This window comes from Microcebus murinus, chromosome 11 (genome assembly GCF_040939455.1).
Source record: "Microcebus murinus isolate Inina chromosome 11, M.murinus_Inina_mat1.0, whole genome shotgun sequence".
Classification (NCBI taxonomy): domain Eukaryota; kingdom Metazoa; phylum Chordata; class Mammalia; order Primates; family Cheirogaleidae; genus Microcebus; species Microcebus murinus.
In genome coordinates this window covers 14,838,998-14,866,562 of record NC_134114.1, presented here as the reverse complement: position 1 = coordinate 14,866,562, position 27,565 = coordinate 14,838,998, and the positions used below count along the sequence as shown (strand labels likewise).

The following is a 27,565-nucleotide window of genomic DNA, read 5'->3' as shown; positions in this document are numbered from 1 at the left end:
CCAAGTAAGATACTCTGTCCTTTATCCTTTAGTTGCCAAATTGTGGCAAATTGTGGTGGATAGAAAAATTTGTGCTAAACAACAATGTTCAATATTTATCTGGAAAGTTATTGTTCCCCATTTATTAAATATTAAAGATTTAGAGCAAATGAAATATTATTTTTATAATATATTCCATAATATATATATATATTTTGTTTAATAGTGACATTATCTTTATCATTAACTAATATATTGACAATAACACAATTTCATTTAAAATTAAAAACTAGAGTTCAGAAGGTAATTTTTAAGTTAGAGCATTTTTAGTTTGTATTATTCTAAAGCAACAATGAAAGTATAAAATGTTTGCTGGTTAAAAGGTAGGTATTTTTCCTACTATCACCTTTTATTTAAATTGTGATAAGTAATTTTTTAATTTAACATCAAAAAATTCTATTGTATAATTTTAACTTCTTAATTTCATATCTATAGCAAACTATAGCCATATTGTCACACAATTTATGACTATAGGCTTGATCTAGAGTTCTGGGGATATAATAACTTTGTTCATTCATTTTGTAATATATAAATGTAACCTAATTCCCCAATATAAAATCATCATTAGCCTACAAAGGTAAATTTGTTCTGTTTCATGGTCTTTATGCTGTCTCTTGAGGGACTAGGCTTTACTTGATGCAAGTAGATTTGCCAGCCTAATTCCTAGGCTTAATTCTAACTGTAAGGTACATTTGTAAATCTTACAGATTTTAGTAAAACAAAAGATCACTAATCACTATGTGGACACTTTTATCTCCATTTGTTTACAGGGTTTTAAATCCCATTTAATTTATCTTTCAAATTTGAAAATATTTATCATTTTTTTTGATAACTTGCTATCAAGAATATCTATGACTCATATTGTTTTTTAGGTTCTCTTCTTTAACATGTTTTTTTTTTTATTTTTGTAGACACTTGCATTCTTAAAAAAGAATGAATCGAAATAACACATGGTTGTTAAAACAATAAAAACACTTTGGAAATTATCAGTTTTAATCATATTCAACAGAAGATGCTGTAGACTGGCAGTTTTACCTTGTTACAGCATTTTGAAGATTTAGGTTTTTCACTTGACTTCATTATATTTTATTATTTCTTTGTAACATTCTTTCAACTTCTAAAAATGAAATCATATTATTTTTAAGCTGTATCATTTTTTGTAAAACTTAAAAAGTTACAGGAAAATATTATATTATTTGTTTTTGTTTGTTTTTTTTTCTGTGGCTATGGGGTTGGTGAAAATGTATACAACTTTAACTTACATTACATAGAGGTCATGTTAAGGGGTATTTTCAATGTTGACTATGTAGCTGTTAAAAATGTATCCTTTGTAGCCTTTTAATTCAAATTTCACACTCCATTGGTAGTGAAATACGGGTGTTTAGTTGATACATTGGAAACTATGAGTTTTTTTTTTTTTTTTTTAGTGTTTATTTTGTATTTCTTTGGTATTGTTAGATTTGTAGCAGTTGATATTCCCCTAGTTTATTTTTGTCTTCCAACAAGAACTCACAGCTGGTGTTGTAATGTGCTTAATTTCTCTGCAGAGCATAACCATTTGAAATTTTGTTTTCACCCACAGGGTTTCAAGAGACCATTTAGAGATTCCTCCTATTTCTAAACAAAATAACCCACACATAATCCGCCCAAAATTACAAATCAAGCCTCAAACATCCTCTAATGGATGTGGCAGCAACTATGTCCTGCTGAGTCACTTATCTAAGGTCAGGGAGGAGGCTGTCACACTTTGCTTTTATTCTACTGTGGCTCTCCTTTCTCCTATCAGTCAAATCTCCAGCTTCACTTACTAATATTTATACAGCCACACTTGACAGAATTACACTCTCCTTTATCTGAAGGCAGGCAGACACTCACGTTTGACTAGGGAAAAGTTAAACAGTGTGCATGCAATCATGACCTTAAAAAGGGAAAATGTGTGTTACCAACAGTAGCAACTTGTTTTAGGGGGAAAACTTTTTCTTTAGGGGGAAAACTATGCTTCTCTCCCTGATTATTTTGTACTCTAGTGTTTGATTTTTTTCTCTGTGTGTGTGTGTGTGTGTATTTTTTTACTTTATGTGTTTTACCAGTCCTCAGTACTTCTCGCCTTTTATACCCCTACTCACAATAACAACAAAAGGAAGGCTGCCTCATACTTGCAAACCAAAAAAAAAAAAAGGAAGTAGAAAAACAAAACAAAAAATATTACTAATTTTATCATTTCAGGCCAGTTAGCTTTCTTTGTGTGAAAATGTAGGTTCTACTCTGTCTTTTGCCTTTTTTTCTTGCTAAGAACCACACAATGCTACAGGAGTCATCTGTTACATACTCTGCATTAATGCAGGTGAAACTAAACTATTTTAAAAATAGAATTATATGTTCACTTTTTAACGCTAAGGATTTATACTAACAATTTTTTCAGTGTTTATAAATCTAGTGACTCCAAACATATTTTCTTCTGTTTTGACTCATCCCTTTCCTACTAAAAATAATACTATTTGCTAAAGGTGTGTGATAAATAACAAATAGAGGGTTTCTATTGGAGTTCATATTCCTATTTTTTTAAACTGTTCTTCTTATCCTACTTCTGCAATTATTATATTATTGTGATATGTTTATAAATCATTTTTATTTTGAGTTGGACTTCTGTTTAAACGCTCCTTTTTTCTTCTTTATCCTCCTGTCTTCCTAAATTAGCACTTATGAAAACAAATGTGTTATTCATGAGCAGATTTGCTGATATTCTTCAAGATTCACATGTTTGTTTCATGTGTATTTATATTCATTTTCTTAAATCTCTAATATACAGAATCTTGTATATACACACATAATTAATGACAAAGAAGGACTGAACAGTTTCAAATGTGTTTTTTTTTAAGTGTTGATAAGCGATGGTAGCTTTGCAGGAAGAAATGTTTTCTTGCTGAGAGTGGGAGAACAGAGCTCAAAAAATTATAACAAAAAGACAAAAGAAACTTAGAAGAGCTACTGTATCATACAATAAAATAAAACATAAATATTAGTAGATTGATTACTAATCTCTTTTGAGAGCATAGTTTAAATTTCTCTATATAGTTGGTGGAGTCAATATGTTTATAACTATTTTATCAGCATTATTTATGAATCTAAAAGCAGAAACCCTGGATTAGACAATGGACAGTTATATTTATCCAGGGTTTATTTATATATTTTTTATTTTTTTTAATTCAGCATAGTACAGGGGTACAAATGTTTAGCTTACATATATTGCCTTTGCCCCACCAGAGTCAGAGCTTGAAGTGTGTCCATCCCCCAGTGCTCACTGCACCCATTAGGTGAGAATATTAAAATCCTCCCAGGATTTAAAGATTGTCAAAAAAGGAGTGTGGCAGATGGTCAAAGGGATGACATTGCAGGGTGCAAATCAGAACATAATGACATATTGGATCATACATTTGTGGTTTGGCAGAAAGACAAGTGAGGCCACAAGGAATTTTACAGACTTAAATAAACAAGCAGAATCCACAGTTTGAAAATTGAGAGTAGGGCCATTCTAGGATTCACAGAAGGCAAAGTCAGGGAAGATGTAGAAGAAATAAACCTTCATTAGAGAGCATAAAGAGATCATACTGCTGGAGTATTAGAAGATATATTAGTTCATTTCAGTTTTAATTTCTTAGTTACTTGTCAAGATAATAAGAAAACTGTAACAGAAGATAAGTTCCTGCCGAGTGTAGTTCACATCATTATTTATCAAGTACCTATTATGTAAAGGGAGCTTTGCAGGAAAGCAAAGCAACATTGTTTGATGAACGAGCTCTGATAATGGTTAAATTATGAATGGATCTCATTGCTGTTGCAGGACTAGAAAAAAGTAATAAAAAAAAAAATATGAAGCCATGCCTATTTATCTGTCTGGTGGAAATTGAGGCTGTGTTGCCTAGCTTTCTCTTCAGACAAGCTTAAAAAATATTAAAAAGTTTGATCTAATTAGAGATCCACATCTGAGAATTTCAAACGTTTCTGCTATTCTGATACATTCAGAAATATGATTTTAATGGTCTGTGTACTGGGCTATGATTGAGGTAAAAATATATCTTTCAACCTGCATTATCTAGCAAAGAAACCAGTGACAGCATATATAGGTGTCTAATAATTTGGGTTTCAAACAACATAGTTTTAATACTAAGATGTAAGATAATTTTGGAATATAAAAAAAGACTTCTTTTTCCTCAGGAAGTATTTTTAAATCATGCTTTGTTTTAATTTAAATATCACAGTTTACTACAGTAGCAGATAAATTAGAGTCCACTCAACAAGACCTTTGAAAATATTCAACAAAGAAATAACAGGACACATACTACTAGTTCAAAAAAATTGTATATGAACTCTAGAAGCATTATGTAACTTGTATTCTACTATCATATTCTGTAGCCTTCTGTTCCTGAATGAAATCTAGACATTGGCAGTGTAACTGTCTATCGAACAATATATTTTACTATACATATTTTTGTGAAAGAAGCCTGTAAAATTATCATCAATTATGAAAAATTTGGAATTCTTACAGCTACAAATATGAAACTAGTTTTTATTATTACTATTGCCTTTCCAAGGCATTTGAATTTCAATTCTATCACAGTCATAACATGAAATTTTTAGAGTGTTGACATAAATCAGCAATGTGTATATATATGTATGGCAATCTTCCTGCTTCCTCCTATATGTATCCATATCTTTTTTGAACATGAACTAGGATCATATGACAAAATAAATGATGCACTGTTATTTATTTTGAAAGATTAAAACAGATTCAAAGCTATGTCTGCATTAAATCGAGTGTATGCTTGCTGGAAATATCAGGAATATATTGATTATAACCAACAAGACATTAATTTAGCAGATTTGCCAAAATTTTAAGGCAATCTTTTGGTCATCAGGATCCTTATTTGACATGTATATACTATGTTTCAAGGATTCTTCATATGACATATTTTTCTAACTGTGTTATCATCCCAGTTAAGGTCATGTAAGCACGTCACATTGGGTTAAACTACCACTTTTAAAATGGTAAACCCAAAATTATGCACAATGCTTCAGTCAGTCTTCTGCATTGAAATTTCATATCTTTACTGAATGCTTTCAGACTGTTTTAACTACTCAGGTAGCTCTACAGCTATATGTACATATACATGTTTGTATATGTGTACATATATATACACACACATATATTAAAATAATATCTGCTATTTAAGATCACTCCCATCTGACACTTTTGAAAGTGTCTGATATGCATCTTTATTTCACTTCTTATTGTTAATTTAATTTCTTTTTTCTAGCTACTCCAAACCTTTGTGAATCCTGATCCAATATATTAGCATATATTAGCTTGGCTTCCAAGTGTTCTATAAACTTTTGTCTTTATCCAGGCTATTGTGAGTTAGAATTAAGAACTGAGCTTGGGTGAGCATTTTTAGAGGTTGACATTAATATCATAATTATCACTTATCATGGAGAATATCAGCATAGCAGATATTCCATCCTACTACATTTTACCTTTATTCAGTTCATATTATTTTTTTCTTGTTCACTTGAGTGTCATCCTAAACTTTCTATAATATCTTGTTTATTTTTTAATCATTACATTTAATGTTTAGTAATTTGTTATTGCTCTTGCTGTTATTGCTTTAATTTTGCAGTTTCAGTAAGACATATTTTGTTGTTTTGATATGTACACACATGCACATATTTTTATATATATTTTTTTTTCTTATTGTTTTGATATTCTTCCTCAATGTTCAAAGTTTACTTGCTCCAGTTCAGTGAGCCTTCTGCCAAGTACATTTTTTGCAGTTCCAGTGAGGTATAGAATATCCCTTGTCAAGACCTCATTATTCTGTTATGCTAGGCTTTTCTAGGTAGGAAGTTTTTTTGCTTCCTGCATCCTCCTTTCTTTTCAAAAGTCAAACTTTCAACTGAAAAAAAAAAATTATGTCTCCATGTCTTAGAGCTTTCTATTTCCCAAAACTTAAAATTCTCTAGAAAGATATTCTGGCATTCTTCTTGTCTCTGATGGAATTTCCAATTAATTATCCTGTAAGAGAGCATGCATCAGGATTAATAACATAAAGTGTACACTAGACCAGAGTCATAAAAGTCACTCCTGATCTATATTGCGTACTGACTTATCATTTTACTTGTTATTATTCATATTTCCTGAGTCAGGGACCAGTGACTTACATTTCTTCTTCAGAGGACCAGTTGTGAGATTCTCAAGCATGTCTATGCCCATAAATACTTAATTCATATATTTTTCTTAGAATAAGGAAATGTTCAATAAAGGAAATTTTATATCAATTATCATGCCACATCCAACAACTGGTAGACTGGCTTCCTCAAAGGTCAGGTTTTCTGGGAGAGTACCATGACTGTTACATTAATAAATAATAGATACAATGTAATTACTCCTATTTTTCTTTCTCTATTCCATAACCTGATCAAGAATAGAGGGCAGGTGCATATTTTTTTGATAGCTAGTTCTTTTTTTGTTATTTCAGAATATTATGGGGATACAAATGTTTTGGTTACATGGATTGCTTTTGCACTGCTTAAGTGAAAGTTATAAGTGTGCCCATTGCCCAGATAGTGTACATTGTACTCCTTAGGTATGATTTCACCCATCCCTTCCTCCCCTCTCTTCCCTGCACCATTTCTGGTGCACAGATGCATATTTTTTTAAATTCTTCTTTCATTGGGTAAGAAAATATTTTTCAGTTCCTCCCTAGATTACTTATTTCTCTCTATAACATACATTCGACAACTCAATCATATATGTGTATGTATATTTTCCTGTATTTTATTATCTGTATTACATTAGATATTTGAAAAAATTAACTCATTTTCTATTGCGTTAATTTAGCAATGTAGAATCAAGAAAATATCATTGTAAAGTATCAGGTTGTGACTATCATACCTATTTGTAACAAAATTCCAGTTTTCAGAATGAAAGGAATGGATTTGAGAAAAAGAGACCTAATTGTAATTATCTCATGATGCATTTACTTTTTAGTGCAAAGTAATTAACTCATAGGTGTAGTTGCAGGTTAAGTCCCCTGGGAAGCTGACTCCAAATTGGAGTTGGAGTGCAGCATATCAGTGGAGTGTGACCTTGGAATCTACATCTGTAGAACACAGTAGAAGGAAGAAGGATGGAGTTGGGGAGAGTAAGAAATGGAGCTGCCGAGCAGTTTTAATGCTTCTTAATTTTTGACCCCATGGGGAAGCTCTGGAGCCAAACTTGTCATTGAAGATTATCAACAATATGGGAGGAAGGGGTGGCTCAACCTTTATAAGCAGTGCACCATTAATTCTATGCTCTTCTGGAAGGGTGGGACCTTGGGTCAGGTGGCACTCCACAGCTAGGGCAACGATCATTCCCTGAAGGGGATGCAGTAGCACATCCAAGTATGTACCACAGGGTCTGTTAGCCAACAGACATTCTGGAATGAGGAATAACAATACTCAGATAAACATATGCCATGTGCACTGAGGAACATCAGTACCAATTGTAGTGTGACATTGTGGTTTTGCGTAGGATTCTAGAATGTGTCCAGATTGTGTCCTAATAATTTACTAGCTTTGTGATTTTTGTGTAACTTACATGCTGGGATTCAGGTTATTTATTTTTAAGGGATTAATTATGATAAAAATTATTTTCTGCTGTAAAGTAAGGAATTTAACATCCTCTCCTTTATAAGCTTACATGGATTGATCTAACTATATCGGTTAGATACAGGCATTTACTCTAGTACATGGCACTTAAAATACACATAAAAATAGATGATTAAGTATGCTATTCATCATTAACTTCCTTATGGTTTAACAAAAGTGCCTAAAAAAGCTTATAAGTTGATCTGGTATCTCCATAGAACTATTCTCTAAATATCAGTGGTTCTTAAACTTTTTAATGCATTGATATTACCCGAATAGTTTGCTAAAAATGCAGATATCTGTTCCTATCACTTATATTCAGAGTCACCAGGTTTGGGTAAAGTCCCACTAGCTCACCTCAATGCTTAAGACCCATTGGCTTTCAGACATCTGTAATCCTTTAAAATCTTTTAGCTATTAAGCCCATTTCCAAAATGCTTATTGCTTCCTCCCTTCTTTGTCTTACACTATTTTCCCACCCCTTTAATTTGGCTTTATTAATTTTTTAAATAGTTTTCTCAATTTGAGAACCGATGTACTTCTCTTTTACAATGACCCCTTCATGTTCCCCTGTGCATTCCATAAACCAAAAAAGAAAATCACACATCCCCATTTTATCCATTAAAGGAAATGTGAATCTTTAATGGCGGCTTTACTAAGTATATTTTGTTTTGCTTGTGTCTATCATAGATAACACAGCCAGCATTCTGACAAGGCGGAGGCGATTTAGTCGAACTGTTCAGGATGTGTATTATCTGCCCATTATGATCTCTGATGGTGGAATCCCCTCTCTCAGCAGCAGCAGCACCCTCACCATCAGGGTTTGTGCATGCGAGAGAGATGGGCGCGTGCGGACCTGCCATGCAGAAGCGTTCCTGTCCTCGGCTGGTTTGAGTACAGGAGCCTTAATCGCTATTCTTCTCTGTGTTGTCATTCTCCTGGGTAAGTCATTCTAAACCCTAAGTGTGTGTGATGGTAATTCCAGATGAGGGGAAAATCGTTTTGACAAGATTTAAGTCCGAGGGATGTATATTGTGGGTAACAAAATATGGCTGCACAGATTGCTTTTTAATTAATTTTCTCAATACTATATATACAAAAAATTAGCTGGCAGAAGGATTGCTTGAGCCCAGGAGTTTGAGGTTGCTGTGAGCTAGGCTGACGCCACGGCACTCACTCTAGCCTGGGCAACAAAGCGAGACTCTGTCTCAAAAAAGAAAGAAAAAAAAGGAAAGGAAAGGAAAGGAAAGGAAAGGAAAGGAAAGGAAAGGAAAGGAAAGGAAAGGAAAGGAAAGGAAAGGAAAGGAAAGGAAAGGAAAGAGGAAAGAGGAAAGAGGAAAGAGGAAAGAGGAAAGAGGAAAGAGGAAAGAGGAAAGAGGAAAGAGGAAAGAGGAAAGAGGAAAGAGGAAAGAGGAAAGAGGAAAGAGGAAAAAGGGGAAAGGAAAGGGGAAAGGAAAAAGGAAAGGAAAGGAAAGGAAAGGAAAGGAAAGGAATTTGACCCAAATATGATGAAAGAGTTGGAATATTAGGAAGGATAGGATATGAGAGAAATAGTTTTTGAAAATATATATTTTAGAAGGAATCAATATTAAAATATTCTTAATCCCATCTTGAAAGGGCTTTTAAAATTTACTTCCAAGAACATAGGTGGCATCTTTCTAAAATAAATCTTACCAGTTCCCAAGATCAGACAAGATCAGCTATTTGGGGTGTTATGGTTACAGGATGAATAAGTACAGAGACGTAATGTTGAGAATGAGGACCGTAGTTAACAAAAATATTGTATTGTATGCTGGAAATTTGCCAAGAGGGTAGATTTTTAGGTACTTTTCCCACACACACACAAAAAGGAAGTAACTATGTGAGATGATGGATATTTTAATATGCTTAACTGTAGTAACCATTTCACTATGTATAAATATATCAAAACATCATGTTGTATACCTTAAATATATATAATTACAAATAAATTATTATGTAAGTATATAAATAAATAAATAATAAAATAAAAAGAATCTGAAAACCAAGTAAAAATAGATGTATTATAGAAACTTCTACTTGTCCAAAATACTTAATAATCAATGTTAGCTGAGTTTTTTTTTTTTTTTTTTTTTTTTTGAGACAGAGTCTCACTTTATTGCCCAGGCTAGAGTGAGTGCCATGGCGTCAGCCTAGCTCACAGCAACCTCAAACTCCTGGCTCAAGCAATCCTCCTGCCTCAGCCTCCCAAGTAGCTGGGACTACAGGCATTCGCCACCATGCCCGGCTAATTTTTTGTATATATATATTAGTTGGCCAATTAATTTCTTTCTATTTACAGTAGAGACGGGGTCTCGCTCTTGCTCAGGCTGGTTTTGAACTCCTGACCTCGAGCAATCCGCCCGCCTCGGCCTCCGTTAGCTGAGTTTTAACACACTTCTGACTCTAAATGGTTTTGGGCCTTAGAGATACTAAATTTTATTAAATTAAATTATGTAAACTTAAAAACAATAGATTTTTTTCATTTGAGATTTACATTAGAGTTTATTTTATTAATAAAGTACTGTCTCTAAATCTTATTACAGCTGCATTTAAAGCTAACATAACTATAAACTCTTTAGATTGCTATTTGAGCAAGACAGCAAATTCATATTTTTATTACAAGAAAGATAGATGTAAGGGATCTTCATGCTTTATAGTGTAAAGTGGGTAGACATCAGTTTTTCTAGTGTGTCCTTGCCCCACTTCCTTTCTCTTAGCAGTCTGCCTTTTACTCCTTTCTTGGTACTGTGTATATATGAATAAAGAATTGTGTGCTTTGCTGAGACAGACATGTTCTTGCAGAGAATGTTCCTTGTTTTGTTCCTGGGGTGGAAGATTAATTACTTGTACAGGGAGTGGAGAGTAAGGTGGAATGAGGCTAGAAAGGAGAAGGGATTTTTAATGACGGGAGAGACAGTACCCGGCTTTGTGGGGCATTGCAAAGTGGTGGGCATTGCGTGTAAGGAAAATTTTAAAGCAAGGAAGTACCATTATAAACTTTGTAAGTTGAAAAAAAAAAAAGATGACTATGAATAAAGTGGAGAGCAGATCTCCTGGAGGCAACAGAGAATATAGGAAGACTCTGCCCTTGTCTCCCTTAGACATAGCATGTTTTGGATTAGCATATATATAGTGGAGCTGAAGAAATGTGAATAATATCAAAATACTTCAGGTGAAATCAAAAGTGATCATTGACAACTTAGATATCTGGAAGAGTCAGAATATCCAAGACGACTCTTTGTCTCTGTTTGAATGTGGACCCTGATCTTCCCTAAGCTAGGGCACACTGAAATGCACTTTGTTGAAGTGACCCAGTGAAAGACAATGGACTAGGATTCAACTGTGAGAACCTCCAATGTGATTACTAAGTTAAGAAGGATGAGACAGTAGAGGACAGCCAAGAAGTCAAAGAAGGAAGAAAATTAGTAAAGTATGTTACAAAGGTCAAGGGGAAAAAAGTATCAAAAAGGACGGAGCACTGTGTTGTGTGTTAGATCTAGTCAATGATGTTAAAAGCTGCTCAGAGACTAACTAAATTGAGAACCAAAATATATTAATTGCACTTAGCAACACGGAACATGGAAGTTCAGTGCACCATAGCAAGAACTGTTTCATTGCATAAAAGTCCTTTCTAGTAGATGCCTGGTAGAGAAGGAAGTGAGGAAAATCAGGCTTTCAAAATTTTGTTTATTTATATATTTATTGGCCATAAATGCTATTTTCTTTAGACATTAACATTTCTTTTTTGTCTTTGAAAATTAATTCACCACACAACAACAAAAACTCTGGATTCTTCTAGGGTTCCTAAATGCAGTCCCAGAGAATAGAACTCAGTGATTTCAACATAAGCTCTTCCACAATTTTTACTCTGAAAGAGAGTTCAATTGGGTGAGGCATATTATCTTCAGATTTTGTATTTATTTATCATCATAAATCTATTTTCATGTGCCAAGATAAAAATTTAAGATTCAATTAAATTATTAATATCCAAGTACATTTTTGAGGTATATGATATAAAAGAACATTTAATTATTTCATGAAAATTATACTTTATTTTAATTAGTTTTTATGAAAATGCTACTTCTCCTTTGGGGTAAGGAATAGAACATTTGTAAACATTTTAATATCCCTTAGGATTCATAAAAACAAACTTGCTCTTTGATATATTTTCTTTACTCTTTCTTTTTTTTTTTATTGAAAATCAAAGGTGTTTTTATAATATTATCCCTAGGTTTTAGAATCATTTCTTAAGCCTGGGTTTAAACACACATTTACTGTCATAGAATTTATACTTTTGATGGCATTGTATTAGGTTATTAAGTATGAAATGTCCAATTTCCCTAAGTACTGTTTGACAGTTGATATTGTTGACATTACACTTTGCATTTTATACTTTTTTTTGAGTGTGTGAAGGCACTTACTCAGTCTTTCAAACACATGTTCTGGTTTGTGATTATCATTCATTTTTAGTTTTAGAGGAATTTTTGTGAAACTATGGATAAGCCAAAAATTTGTGTTGTTTTTGAATATAAGTTCCGTCATGGAACCAGTGCAGTGCACACAGCTCAAAATACCAACGAAATGTTTGGGAAGGATGTGGCTAATGAGTACACCGTACGTTGATGGTTTGAGTAGTTCCATTCTGGTGATTTTAATCTTGGAAATGAGCCCTGTGAGGAACCTGAGACCAATGGGGATAATGATGAGCTGAAAGCTGTTGTGGAAGCGAATCCTTCTCAACCTACATGTGAATTAGCAGCAAGGTTTGACATCACAGTTCCAACAATATGGAACCATTTGAAACAAATGAGCAAGGTAAAGAAGTTGGATAGATTGGTACCTCATGAATTAAACAAGAAGAGAAATCATCTTGAAACTTGCCTTTCTTTGCTGTCACAACATAAAGGCAAACCATTTCTATACCGTATTGTTACGTGTGAGGAAAATGGATTCTTTTTGACAATTGCCAAGGGTTTGGCATAATCATTGGATAAGGATGAAGTGCTGAAACAGCTCCAAACTGAATATTCATTAAAAAAATAAAAAGCTAATGGTGTCTGTTTGGTGGTCCAGCACTGGTATTATCCACTACACTTCATGAAACTCGGTCCATTGATTACAGTGGATGTCTACTGCAACCAATTGGATAAAATGATGACGATGCTTATGATTAATCAGCTGAGATTGGTCAACAGAGACAGGCCAATTCTCTTGCAAGACAATGCTTGAGCACATGTCACACAAACTATGCCACTCAAACTACAGAAGCTGGACTTGGAAACTCTCTGTCATCCACCATATTCACCAGTCCTTGCACCAACTGATTACCAGGACCAGAAGTGGACCAGACTTTGGACCACTTCTTGCAAGGAAAAGTATTCAATTCTCAATAAGCTGTGAAAAATGCCTTTCACGATTTCATTGCCACTCACTCTCCAGGTTTCTTTGTTGCTGTCATAAACAAGCTACCATAAAGATGGCAAAACTGTGTTGATAGTTTAGGTGCATACTTAGATTAATTGTACTGCTTCTTGTTTGAGATATAATAAACTAAACTTTTGATTCAAAATTGGACATTTCATATTTAATGACCTATTACTTATAATTCTAAGTGAAGAAGAATAAGTTCTATGTCTCTTATTTATTTTACAACATCATGGATCTATCATATTACATTTTCTCAGATGGTCTATGGTAAGAACAGGTACTTTGTTCATGGGCATAGTTTGATAGACCAGTGAAGTCATTTTAATATGTTCATTTAACTGCCAGTTTTTAAATAAGGATTTAACTCTCAAATTTGTATGTGTAAATATTACCTGCACTCATTCTCTTAGAACACATTTTTGTTTCGGGATTGTTTTTGAAATATTTCAGGTTTTTTTCCTTCTTTTATTTCTTGTTTTCTATTTGTGTATATGTCTGCATATTACAGGGATACAAATGTTTAGGTTGCATATATTGCCTTTGCCTCACCTGAGTAAGAGCTTCAAGTGAGTCTATCCCCCAGACAGTGTGCACCACACCCATTAGGTGTGAATATGCCTATCTCCCACTCTCCCGCTTGCACAACACATGATAAATATTACTACTATATGTGCACTTAAGTGCCAATAAGTTAATACCAATTTGATGGTGAGTACATGTGGTGCTTGTTTTTCCATTTTCCATATTTCATACTTCACTTAGTAGAATGGGCTCTAGGTTCTATCAAGGATAATACAAGTGGTGATAGATTACCATTGTTTTTTTGTGGCTGAGTAGAACTCCATGGTATACATATACCATATTTTATTAATCCACACATGTATTGATGGGCAGTTCTGTTGTTTCCACATCTTTACAATTGTAAATTATGCTGTCAGAAACATTCAAGGGCAGATGTCTATTTTATACAATGTCTTTTTTTTTCATTTAGGTAGATGCCCAGTAATAGGATTGCTGGATCAAATGGTAGTTCTACTTGTGGCTCTTTGAGGTATTTCATATTACTTTCCACAGAGGTTGTACTAGTTTGAGGTCCCACCAGCAGTGTATGAGTGTTCCTATCTCTCCGCATCCACACGAACATTTATTGTTTTGGGACTTTTTGATAAAAGCCATTCTCACTAAAGTTAAGTGATATCTCATTGTGATTTTGATTTGCATTTCCCTGATGATTAGTGACTTTGAGCAATTTTCAGATGTTTATTGACCATTGGTCCGTCTTCTTTTGAAAAGTTTCTGTTCATGTCCTTGGCCCACTTTTTGATCACATTGTTTGATTTTTTTCTTGCTGATTTTCCTGAGTTCTCTATAGATTCCAGTTATCAGCTCTTTATCAGATGTGTAGCATGTGAATATTTTCTCTCATTCTGTAGGTTGTCTGTTTGCTCTCATGATAGTTTCCATGGCTGTGCAGAAGCTTTTTAATTTGATCAGGTCTCATTTATTTATTTTTGTTGTTGCTGATTTTGTTTGGTGTCTTCTTCATAAATTCTTTCATTAGGCCAATGTCTATTAGAGTATTTCCAATATTTTCTTCTAGAATTCTTATAGTTTCATGCCTTAGGTTTAAGTTTATTATCCATCATGAGTTGATTTCTGTGAGAGATGAAAGATGCAGATCCATCTTCAGTTTTCTACATGTGGCTATCCAGTTTTCCCAGAATCATTTATTGAATAAGCATTCTTTTCCCCAGTGTATGTTTTTGTCTGCTTTGTGAATGATTAAATGGCTATTTGAGGATGATTTTATATCTGGGTTCTCAGTTTTGTTCCATTGGTCTATGTCTCTGTTCTTGTGCTAATGAAATGCTGTTTTAGTTACTATAGCCTTGTAGTATAGCTTGAAGTCTGATAAATTGATGTCTCCCAATTTTTTCTTCTTGCCTAATATTGCTTTTGCTATATGGGGGTCTTCTCTGCTCCATATGAAGCATAGAATTATTTTTTCTAGGTCTGCAAAAAATGGTATTGGTATTTTAATAGGGATTGTATTGAATCTGTATATCACTTTGGTTAGTATAGAAGTTTTAACAATATTGTTTCTGCCAACCCATGAACATGGTATGGTTTTCCACCTGTTTACATCCTCTGCTGTCTTATTCTTCGGTGTTTTGTAGTTTTCCCTATATATGTGTCTCCTCTCCTTTATTAAAGATATTCCTAAGCATTTTATTTTCTTTGTTGTTATTGTGAAGGATATTGAGTCTTTCATTTGGTTATCAGTTTGACTATTGTTGGCTTATGAGAATCCTTCTGATTTCTGTACATTGATTTTGTAACCTGAGAATTTGCTGAATTTGTTTATCAATTCCAGTAGTCTCATGGAAGAATCTTTGTGGTTTTCTAGATATAAGATCATATCATCAGCAAAGAGTAATATTTTGACCTCTTCAGCCCTCATTTGGATGCCCTTGATTTGTTTCTCTTGTTTAATTGCTCTGGCTAGGACTTCTAGCACCACGTTGAATAGAAGCACTGATAGAGGGCAGGCAATCTTGTCTGGTTCCAGTTCTAAGCAGAAATGCCTTCAGTTTTTCTCCATTCAGTATGATGTTTGCTATGTGTCTTTCATATATGGCTTCTATTAGTTTTAGGTAAGTCCCGTTTATGCCTATTTTGTTAAACATTCTTATCATAAAAGGGTGCTAAATTTTGTTAAATGCTTTTTCTGCGTCTATTGAGAGGATCATGTGGTCTTTGTTTTTCCATTTGGTTTTTAAACATTCAAATATATTCTCAAATATAATTAGAAATTTGTTATTATTAGTACCTATAAACTGATTTAAGAAACATTTAAAAATTATTTTTCTAGTGAGTGTATTACTATTCAAGAAGATTCAGTTAAAACAATGCCACAACACCACTTTTGTAGAGATCATTTTTTTGGTCCATCCACATAAGAATTGTTTATGGAATATCTACTTCGTCCCATTTTCTCCAGAAATACTCACTGAACAAATGATAATGAAAAGCACTTCACAAGAAATGCATTGAATCATCTGTGTTTCAACATTCTTCTCTGAGTTGATATGAATCTTCAATTTCCCTTTAACTAGAGGGACTCTATGTCCATGCTTTTTCTGATGCCCTGATATAATTATAAACAAAATCTCCCTTCACTGTTAAGACTGTCTAGATTATGATTATTTGTATTTTGACACTTATGGTAAATAGGTGTGTAAGAAATCTGGGAATCACTGATTACTAGCCCATAACTATCTTTGCCTGAAAAAAAGATTGATGTATATCTTTAAGGTTCAAACTTAACTAATGTTTACATTTTGATTTAAAATATATCAAAAATATTTTCTTAATCTTTTGGAGAATAAGCAACTAAAAGCCAAGCTAAAGAAAATAAATCATTGCCCTTTGTATTTCATTAGGCAAATATGGTACATATACAAATATTGAAAAATTGCACAAATATTGAAGGGTGCAAATTACCTCCATACTTCCATAGCAGTATTGATTACATTTTCCCTGTTGTGCTTGCACATAAATTCCCTTGACATCAACCACCAACCATTTCAACATAAAAGAAAATAACTTGATTTATTGCCAAAGGTAAGAAATTTTCCTATAATAAACTAGGTAGTCTATAGAAATAGACCTTTCAATCTAAAACAGCCTCCTCATTTAATTATAAAGATGAACAGAGATATATAGTGCATGATAAATCTAAACCTCTGAATAAAATAAAATGAATTACTTGAAGATATTGTTTGGGGATTGGAATTAGAAAGCTGTAAGGTAGATGTATGCTAAAACACACAGCTATTAAAAACATATTTATTGCATTTAGCAAAAGTCTTTTTCCCCCAAAATATAGTTCTATATTAAGTAATATCTTTGAAATACAGGCAACATATATTGAAAACTATTTTTTTCTGCACATTGTGTTTGTAGATCAGGGCACATGTAGCATTAGCATTTCATTTTCATTTTCCACTTTCAGTAACCATTCCATTCTATATGCAGTGATTCAACACTTCCCATATCTGCTGTAGTCCTCCCCATTGCATTTTCTCATTACCTTCCCAATATTTTTTTGTTCTATACTTTTCTCGATGATTCTCTGACCCTGTCTTTGTATTTTTTTATTTTAACTTCATTCCCATAGGTTCCCATTTGCCTTTTCTCTGCAAAATCAGATTCCTCCTAGTACACTGCGGCCATCCTTCTCTCCCATCATTATCTTTTCTACCTTTGGCTTTAAAACATATTTTTCTTCCTCTCCATACTTTCTCTAGTTTTAAAACATAAAAAAACTCATCCATATTATGTAGGGGTATACAGAAAAGGGGATTAAACTAAAAAGAGAAGCAAGGAGACAATAATGATAAAAGTAAAGATAGAGGTTACTTTGTGGAGGTAAACCATAAAAGGGCAATTTCTAGGGGATAATGTATGTTTATTCTTTATCAGAGAATAGCTAACCTAGTGTATTTTGCTTAATAACCATTTGTTGAAATTCACATATAATTAGGGTTGCCAGATACAAGGCAGAATACCCAGTAAATGTGAATTTCAGATAAAAATATATATGTGTAGGTCTATATGTGTATATATAGTATAAATGTGCCATATGGAATAATAGTAATTGGGATATATGTATATATGTATTTGCTTAACACAATATTTCTGTGTGTGTGTTCCAAGTATCTGAGATACCATGGATTGACTTATAATTTTTGACTTTGCGGTGATGTGAAAGTGATATGCATTCAGTAGAAACAGTACTTTGAATTTTGATTCGAAAGTCTTTGTAACTTTAGTACAAAATAAGATTTGTGTTAGATAATTTCTTTCAACTATAGACTAATGTAAGTGTTCTGAGCTTCTTTAAGGTTCAATAGGTTAGGTATCTTACATGTATTTTCTTTTTTTGATAATCATATATATATATATATATATATAATTATGTAGTACAAGTGCTATTTTGCTACTTTGCTATATTGCACTGTGGTGAAGTCAAGACTTTCAGTGTATCCAACACTGGAGCAATGCACTAAATGCATTTTTGACTTAAGTATTTTTAAGTTATGATAGATTTATAGGGATGTAGCCCCTATTGTAAGTTAAGGAGCATTTATCTGTGTGTGTGAGTGTGTGTGTGTGTGTATGTTCTGTCGTCATTTATCTCAAATTCACACATTCACATGTGTGTGCTGCTTTTAATTTTTATCTGCTAAATCTAACAATCCTAGATGTCAATTGAATGTACTTCCCTGATTATTATGATATAAAAGAATGTTTAAAATATGAATGAACCTTGTAACCACTATCATAAAAGCTAGAATATTAGCTGAGCACAAAGACAACAATTTACAGAGCCAAATATAATGGACCTAATAGTAGAGTTTGTAACAACAAAGATGTGAAGAAAGTATTTCTATTATTTCTATATAATAATGGCTTAATATTATCAAATAGAAAGATTTGAAAGTATTGGAAAATGGCCAAAGATGCCAAGACCCATTTCTATCGCATTATCAAGTGATTGCAACATTATTACTAATAACGACTAATCCACCGTATTTAGTGATAGCTACCCTAAGCCACAGGTTCAACTGGTCACTCAGTTAATTATTCCATTTTTTTCCAAAAAAGGAAGTGGAATATTATAGTAGAAGCATCATTACCTTTAATGTGAGAAGTCATGGATTACTGACCAAGCACCTCTCCCCGCCACTGTGGGATCTAATCCTTTGATCCTAGTTATTCAGGTATTCTCGTGAGTCTCAGTCTCACTTTAAAAATAGAGTAAAGCCACAGTTCTGCTGTCAGGATTAAATAAATAAGTTATGTGAAGGATAGTTGTAAGTGGAAAATCTCCTAGGTAATATAAGTTGCATATGAATAAAATAACATTCCTTTGTAGCTTAATTGGTAAATGCATTTATTAATGCATGATAATACAAATCTAAAAAATAATTGACAAAAGAGATCAACCATTAAAATAGTCCTATTTTTATTTTCTGCAAAGCATAAAATTTAAAGAGTTTAAAGTTAAAACTTCTTCCAATTTTACAAAAACTTAAAATGTCCTGCCTTTCGTGTATCTACCTGTAAGAATTAAATATATCTAGATAGATCAATACAGTACAATATTTTTCCAATTAAGCTCCCCTGCGTCTCACTCTGTTGCCCTAGCTATAGTGCCATGGCATCAGCCTAGCTCACAGCAACCTCAAATTCCTGGGCTCAAGCAATCCTCCTGCCTCAGCATCCTGAATAACTGGGACCACAGACACACCCATCACAGGGCTATTTATATATATATATATATATATATATATATATATATATATATATATATATATATTTTTTTTTTTTTTTACTAGAGAGGAGGGCTTGCTCTTGTTCAGGTCTCAATACTCCTGGCCTCAAGCAATCCTGCCACTTCAGCCTCCCAGTGCTAGGATTACAGGTGTGCACTACCACACCTGGCGTTTTGTTTTGTTTTGTTTTGTTTTTGTTTTTTTTCCAGCTAAGATTTCATATTACTTTTCTGCCATCTGTTTCCTTCACTTTAAACACTGAATGGTTATCTTGTAAAATGAGTCAAACAAACTGAATTTCTAATCCCGTCAAATGAGAATATTGTGGCTGCCTACAGAAGACCAGTGATTCATGGTGTTTCAAAGGCGTGCTCTTTTCTTTTACACTCTCCGAGGCATTAAAATACCTCGCCGTGTTACTCGGGTGCTACGCAGGCCCAACTCTGGGATGTCGTTAATGACAGATTGCAAATTGCTGATGTCATTTCTCCAAGAATTTCCTTCCTTCTTCCTAACCCTTCATCCTGTTTTTATTTTTCTTCAGCAATTGTGGTACTTTTTATCACCCTGAGGCGCAGCAAGAAAGAGCCCTTGATCATTTCAGAGGAGGACGTGCGGGAGAACGTGGTCACCTACGATGATGAGGGAGGGGGAGAGGAAGACACTGAGGCCTTTGACATCACAGCCTTGAGGAACCCATCTGCTGCCGAGGAGCTCAAGTACCGGAGAGATATCAGACCTGAAGTGAAGCTCACTCCCAGACACCAGACACTGTCCACCCTGGAAAGTGTAGATGTTCAGGAATTTATTAGGCAAAGACTAGCAGAAGCAGACCTGGACCCCAGCGTCCCCCCTTATGACTCTCTTCAGACTTACGCCTATGAGGGTCAGAGGTCAGAGGCTGGGTCCATCAGCTCGCTGGATTCAGCAACGACACAATCAGATCAGGATTATCACTATCTTGGAGACTGGGGACCAGAGTTTAAAAAGTTAGCTGAACTCTATGGAGAAATAGAATCTGAAAGAACAACTTAGGGGGTCAATTCTTGCAACCTTGTAGAATTTGCTTCCTGAGCAAGTGGAGATATAACCTCAGCAATGACAAGGAAGAAGTGTGAAAACAGTACTTAGAACTGGGCAAGCTGTACACAGCTCCTTTAGAAACAAGTGCCCTTTTCATCATCGAAACTGGGTTATTTCATTGGAAGAAAGTCAAATCTGAACAAACTAACAAAAATACAGAGAAAAAGCTATTGTTCCTTGTGTATATTTTCAATTGCTCAATAAAGTCTGTGGTACTGTTTAATTAAGAATATCTGAATTAAGCCAAACGATGATATTTGTTTTAATATTTTGTGATTTATTTTTCAAAAGCAAAACTGAACAAAAAGGCCCAAGATCACTGGTGACTATGATTTATAGGGGTGGCACACTGAGAAACGAAACCTGTGAAGGTAATCATGACCTCTTTTTTCCACTTTTCTGGGTGGACCCTTGAGACCACACTCTGTTATTGCGACAGATCCCATTAGCCTTGTCTTGTGTTTAAATTGCATAAGGTAGTTCCAATGTACCAGGCCACTCTGTCATGGACTTGTATGTACCATTTCCCTTTGCCCTCCCCACTTTTTTTCTCCACACAAAACTGATGGAGCATGGGGATTTGCTGCCTGCACTATAATGTATGCAACTTCGGTGCACCCATTGTGCACTGTACTGAGCACGAGACGACTGTCTCAACCCCGTCTGCCCCCGCCCCTTTATTTTAAGCAGGAGATACCCTTTTGTAAATGGGGTGAAAGAATGGTTTAAAGTATATTCCGAAAATCTGACATGTCAGGAAATGATTTAATTTAAAAAATAGCCACACACCTATTCTGTAGCAAATGTCGGGGAACTTTATTCTTTTTTCCATTTGTTTTAGTACATGTAAATTGGGGATTTTTATCATTCCTGCACCTAAAATTAACTGTCAAAAATTTTGTCACTTGGTTTGTGGTTTGGTTCAGCATAATGCTCTTATTTTCCTCATAAGCAGTCATCAAAAATATGACACAATAACAATGTAGTCTGAAAAGACTATCCTCCAATTCACATAAACTTCATAGATTCAGGATTGTTTTACTTGTGTTCCTCATAGACGTTCACACTTTATCTCATGGTCTGATTAGTTCTTACATGCTTAGTATCTTACAGGAGAATGTATAGGGCTAGGAGAAAAATACAAAAGAAAGAGGAGAGTCACACTTACTCTCCTTTGATATATCCCCACAAGTCTCTGAGCTTCAGGGCCCAAATCTGCAAAACAGACATGGTAATGACTTCCCTGCCTACCTCACAGGGTTGTTGTGAGGATTAAATGAACATCTGTAACAATGCTTTGCCAATTGCAAAGTATTCTCTTATGTAAAGGCTTGCAGACTCTTATCTAATTTTCTAGTTCCATTAGCTTATAAATATATATTTACATACATTTTGCATAAAATATTATCATTGGAGAAGTTCATGAAACCTTCAAGAGTGAAGCAACTGTTTAAATATATAGTATATAAGTCTAATTATTTTAATATTTTCATAAATAAGCTAATTTTCTTAGTATTTCTTGGGGCTTTTCTTTTCCAAATTGTTTTAGATAATATTTTGTTATTGTTGCTCTTGACCTTGAAGTAATATTTCATAGCATAATGGTCCTATTCTCCAAAGATAACCACATCTATGTATTTCAGGTAAATTGGATTTTTTAAACATGATATTAAGAATGATTTGAAGGGGAAGTTTTTCCATTGCTCTTTATATTTATGATAACCTAGTGTCCCCAAAAGTTATATGACATTTTTCTGTCTGATTCTACCCATGTGAAAAATTTTGAGTTTTGCCTCTGTTTGCAACTGCCCTGTGCTATCATATTACAATTCTGAGGTATGGGAAGTAAGTAAGTTTAATTTGAATAATTCTCAATTTGTGTTTTAAGCCTGAGGAATAAAATGTAATTTAAGCTTTTTACAACATTTTAGCTTTCCAGATGCTGCTTTTATCATTTTTTATATCATAATGGTGTGTGTTTTGGTGTGAAGCTAAATCAAAAGAGATACTCAGGGGTTTGGGGAATAACCTCTGGATACACTTAATCTAATTAAGCTAACTCTGGGCTACATTCACCCTGAAAAGAGGGAAAACGTTCAACAACTTTTGTGGATGCTCATCCTTTGACTTTCCTATGCAAAGAAGACCAGGAATATCAGGTTCTGCAAGTCCATTAGGCTTTTGGATTTCATTTTGAAATAACTATCCATAGCATTTTTTTAAATATTCACCTGGTAACTTTATAGATGAGGAATTTGAAAGATGAAAATGTGTGTATACATTTAACCATGTATCATCAGGGTCCTATGCATGGTTCTGAATATTGAAATATTTCTCTGATTTTGTAAAACAAAACACTTCAGATCAATCATTTTAATTACACAATAAAATTATAATGGATTGCTTCTAAGCTCCTGATATTAAATCTAAATGTGAAGGCAAAATGGAGCTTCCATAGTCTGGAAATATGTTTCCTTGTAGATTTTTTGAAAAGTTTTGTTAACGAACGCATTCCAAATACTATTTTTATATGATTCTGAAACTAGGCAATTATATCATTATTATAAATATGGATTGGGTCTCATTATTTTTTATTTTGCCTCTTTGAATCAAAAAGACAGTAATGACATAAATGCCCTACAAATTGATGTCATTTAACATTTAATATCTTATTTTAAAATCTCCAGTTTTACCAATGTTAAAAGAAAGTTTTCATAGAGTTTAGTGAGCCAAGAATTTGTACATCAACTCTGAGCTTTCACTGGCCACAAAAAATCAGTTATGTAATCACATGTCACTGATATGTCATCAAAGTTAGTAAGCCTTACTTGCGACTTATAGACATAAAGCAAATACGGCTTTAAAATCAACTCACTTTTTCTAATAAGATAATTGTCTATGGACAGGTCTTATACAAAATGGTGGCTGTTAAATTAAAGGAAACTTTATTAAGTAATAGTATGATAACATTTTTATCCAAGTTGATTCTTAGCAGAATTTATTAATTAATTGCAAATATTCTTTGTGCAAACATTGAAAAATTAATAGGTTTTACAGAAATCACTAAAATATATATCATCAAAAATTATTCCTATGACAAATATGTACAAATACAGGTTTGAGGAGAAAATTGAAGAGGAAATCATCATTAAGATAAAGATCTATACAGAGTGAAGTTGTGATTTTTCTGTAACATAGTAAAAGAAGGAAAATATCCCGAGAGGAACTGCACTCATTCAACCACACAGGTATACACACTCTTGCACATATCTTCATGAATATTTGGAGAGTAAGAGAATATTCAAAACAAGATTTGGATATTGGCGTGATCTAAATATGTGATGCATATAAAATTATAATACTCAGCATATGGAAGACTCAGCTAGAAGTTAATGAACATCCATTGGCCTTTATTTTGCACTCAAACTCCTTCTAACCTTCAGGGATGTCAGTTGATTGGAGCTCATTCATAGACGAATTTACACACAAAAAAAAGACAAATTATCAAACAATAACAAATCAAAATTTTAGAAACAATGACCTAATGGAAAAAACTGAGACCATTAAATACAAACAAGTTCTTTGACTTAGATATTTAGTCTATTACAATTTAGTTTGAAATATGGGTAGCAGCAGGGATATGTATTGAATCTACTATTCTCAGTAATGAAGAAAACTTAGTACACAATTAGTCATTGTTTTGTTTATTTTCACAGAGATGTACCCATAAGGATTATTTGGTGTCTTCTTTTTGGTTTAGCTGAATATATACTTTTGAATACAAAAAATCATGCAGACTCATTTCAGAGTTATCAAGAAGGGCCAATTAACTGAGCAGGGTAATGGAACATGCTTGAATCCAGTACTTTTGGGGTCTCTACCAATTAATGTGGACAGTTTTTGGTCTGTTATTCAACAAACTGGAAATCTAGATCTGATTATTCTGGCAAGAGGTAAGAGTTCCATGTTTCAAGCTCAAATTGTGCTTAGCTTCTAGGTATGTTATTCTATTTATTTACCTGGCTTTCAATTTCAAGAATAGGACAAATCTCAGAATAGTTCTTTGGAGACAAGACTCAAATTAAAATTCTTTTAGGATTAAAGGCAAATTAAATATTATCTGAAGGAAAAAAAAAACCCAATTTAACTTTTATTTTCTCTTAATCTGCAGAAGTTAAATCTTTTTTTTTTCATTATAGGATTAGAAATATAATAAACCCTGCAGCCAAAAGTAACTCACAACCATTTGGAGATAAGACTAGCACACACAGAACCCAGTCATTTTTTCAAAGTTTCCAAATACATAATTTTAAAATAGCAATACTAAATGAAACACTTTTTAACATGTTCCTAATCTTTTTAAGACATGTTCCTACACTGACTTGTACCAGTGAAAAATATAGTAAGGCAGTTTTTTATTTTTTTAATAAAGGAAAAGATCAGAGAAAAACAGAATGTATTTTTCTTTGAAGCATTGAATAATAAAAGAAAGAAGAAAACTCGTAGTCTGGTAAGGAATGGTTGCATTTATCTACTTTGCTGAGTTTATGGAAATGAAGGATTTTTGTCCTTCAGCACTACAGAGGCATCAAACCTATTTTAGTAATGATTCTTTTTTAAACTCCCAGGTGAAAGTGAATGGAGAAAATGAGCATTCAAGGGTGCTTGAAATTATATCCTGTGAAGAAGGCATAAGCTATTTATAGATTACAGTGCGTTCATCAGCTGGTTTTGCCCAGCAATACTAACTTTGGAAATAAGAAAATGGACCATAATTGTTAATGTCGCCCTAATAATTTTATTCAGGCAATTTTTCTTATGTCAAAAAAGCATCAAATGTTTACCCTAAATCATCTACTGGCATTTTCAAAGTGCTATTCAAATGCCATAGTTTTAAACAGAAATCTATACATTCTAATATTTAATAATTGAGTAAGGTGTTCCACACATACACGCAAGGGCACAGAAAAGTATATTAAAACATTTTCCTGGTGATATTTGTCATTATCAATAAAATTACAACCTCATTTGAGAGTTAATAAAAGTATATAAGAAGCTATAGACAAAGCAGTATAAAGCAGAAAGTGGCAGGTGTTCCAAAAGAGGCTCAGACATGATGCTATTCAGGAGCACATCAAAACTGTGTGTATAATGTGCTACACTTGAGGTGTTCTATAGGATAAAAGAATGATTCACGTGGCAAAGGAGACTGCAGAAGGAAGTAGAAGCAGAGGACGCAGTTTAAGCAAATGTCCAAAGGTAGGTTATTCTATACACACTACAGGATTCATGCTGGGAAATAATGATAAAGTAAGATGTCCAGGGAAGTTGAATTTAGAGTTTAGATTGATTGAAACTTATTCTTTAGTCAATGGCATTGAGTTTATTTTACTCACAAACAGGAAAGTGACTCTGTCTTTTATTAATATCTAACATCCACTAAAGATATATTAAAGGAAGGTTCTAGAGTTATGTGTACCTACATAGGAAATATTTGACAATTTTAATTCTTTCAAACAAATAATTGACTATTTTAAGACTATACATTGAAAAGGATTTTTAAGAAAAGTCATAAATAATATACATTTCAGTTTTGATTATTGAAATCATATAATTTTGTTTATCCTAATAAACATAAATGAGAAGAGTGATGCTTTTTAAGAGCAATATTTATTCACATAAATTTATTCTTAACTGGATAAATATGTATACTTTCTATAATCATTGTTTAAGGTATAAAATATTTTTGAACTAAAAAAATATCCAAATACCAAAGACCAAATTGATGCCTTATTGTAACTACATAAGTTATTTTTAATAAATTATTTTAATACTCAAGATAAACTGTCACATAACCTAGTGTTTCATTAAATGATAATTTATGTTTAGATTTATTTTCAAAAAGTGACCATCACATAATGAAGTTTCAATGATATTTTTAAGATGACAGGCAGATCTAGTTTGAAATCCCAATTTTTATATCTTCTGTTTCTCACTTTTTCCTCTTTCACATGTACTTTTTTTTTAACAATCCTTGAAAGCTATGTTTGAGCAATTTCTACAGTTCATGTATTTTTTCAGAACAAATTCAAGAAAATGTTTTTCAGAAATAGAAGGTAGTTATCATGTTATTTTATGGTATGGATTTTCACCGCATTTTCTCCCTCTGTCACTAATCATGCTCTTTCTCAACAAAAAGTAATAAAAAAAAAACTGCATTCAGAAAAATACTCTGTGACAGTTACTTTCCTGTGAGCCTGAAGTTTTATTCCATGATGTGGTCTGGTTTTGCAGCTTTTGCAACAACGTATATTGCCAATCTCCTGAAAGTCATCCTATTTTTATTATTCCAAAGATAGGTAGGGAAGTTCTTTTTCACATGAAATTTATTACATTTCACGTGAAATTTTTTTTAAATCAAAACAGCTTTGATGATCTATTTCATAAGCCATTGAAAGTATAACTGAATTTAAAATAGTGCTTTTCTCTTTACAAAGTATTTTTAATATCATGTTATAAAAGTTTAATTTATATGTAATTTTCAAAAAATAAATATAATTTTACAAATTCCCTTTTTCACCTGAAAGGAAGGATAGAAAGCTGTTTTGGTTTGTTTTTTTTTCAGAAAAAGAATCAGCACTGAATAAATTTCTCATTTCATCACGTAAATGATGTTTTCTCTTTAAAATTCCAAATAAATTTTACAATATTGATCACACAACGAAAAGTACGTGACATAGATATTTCAATAAAATACTTCAATTAAAAAATAACTTTTAAATCTTTATCTTCTAGTTTAGGTTTAGGTACAATGCTGAAGCTCCTTTCTAATTTCTGTTTAGTTAAATTCTCTTCAGAATGTGATTTCCAAACCAGGGAAAGAAATGTACTGTTACACCTGCCTCCCATTAACATAATTATTTTCTGTTATTCACCAAGTCTTAAGGTAGTTGGGAGTTCCAACTATT

General features: G+C 33.1%; 1 protein-coding gene across 3 annotated transcripts in view; it reads left to right on the top strand.

Annotated features, from left to right (window-relative positions):
• CDH18 (cadherin 18) overlaps positions 1 to 26,241 on the top strand; it is an 854,315-nt gene extending 828,074 nt beyond the window's left edge. For 2 of the 3 annotated variants that reach the window (XM_076007945.1, XM_012738455.3), the window contains 2 exons: positions 8,416 to 8,667; positions 20,059 to 26,241. In XM_076007945.1, the coding sequence (XP_075864060.1) occupies positions 8,416 to 8,667; positions 20,059 to 20,549 (743 nt within the window). In that variant the 3' untranslated portion in view covers positions 20,550 to 26,241. The remainder of the gene's footprint in view (positions 1 to 8,415; positions 8,668 to 20,058) is intronic. The other variant, XM_076007946.1, reaches the window with a different exon arrangement.
• Positions 26,242 to 27,565: the final 1,324 nt, after the last annotated feature.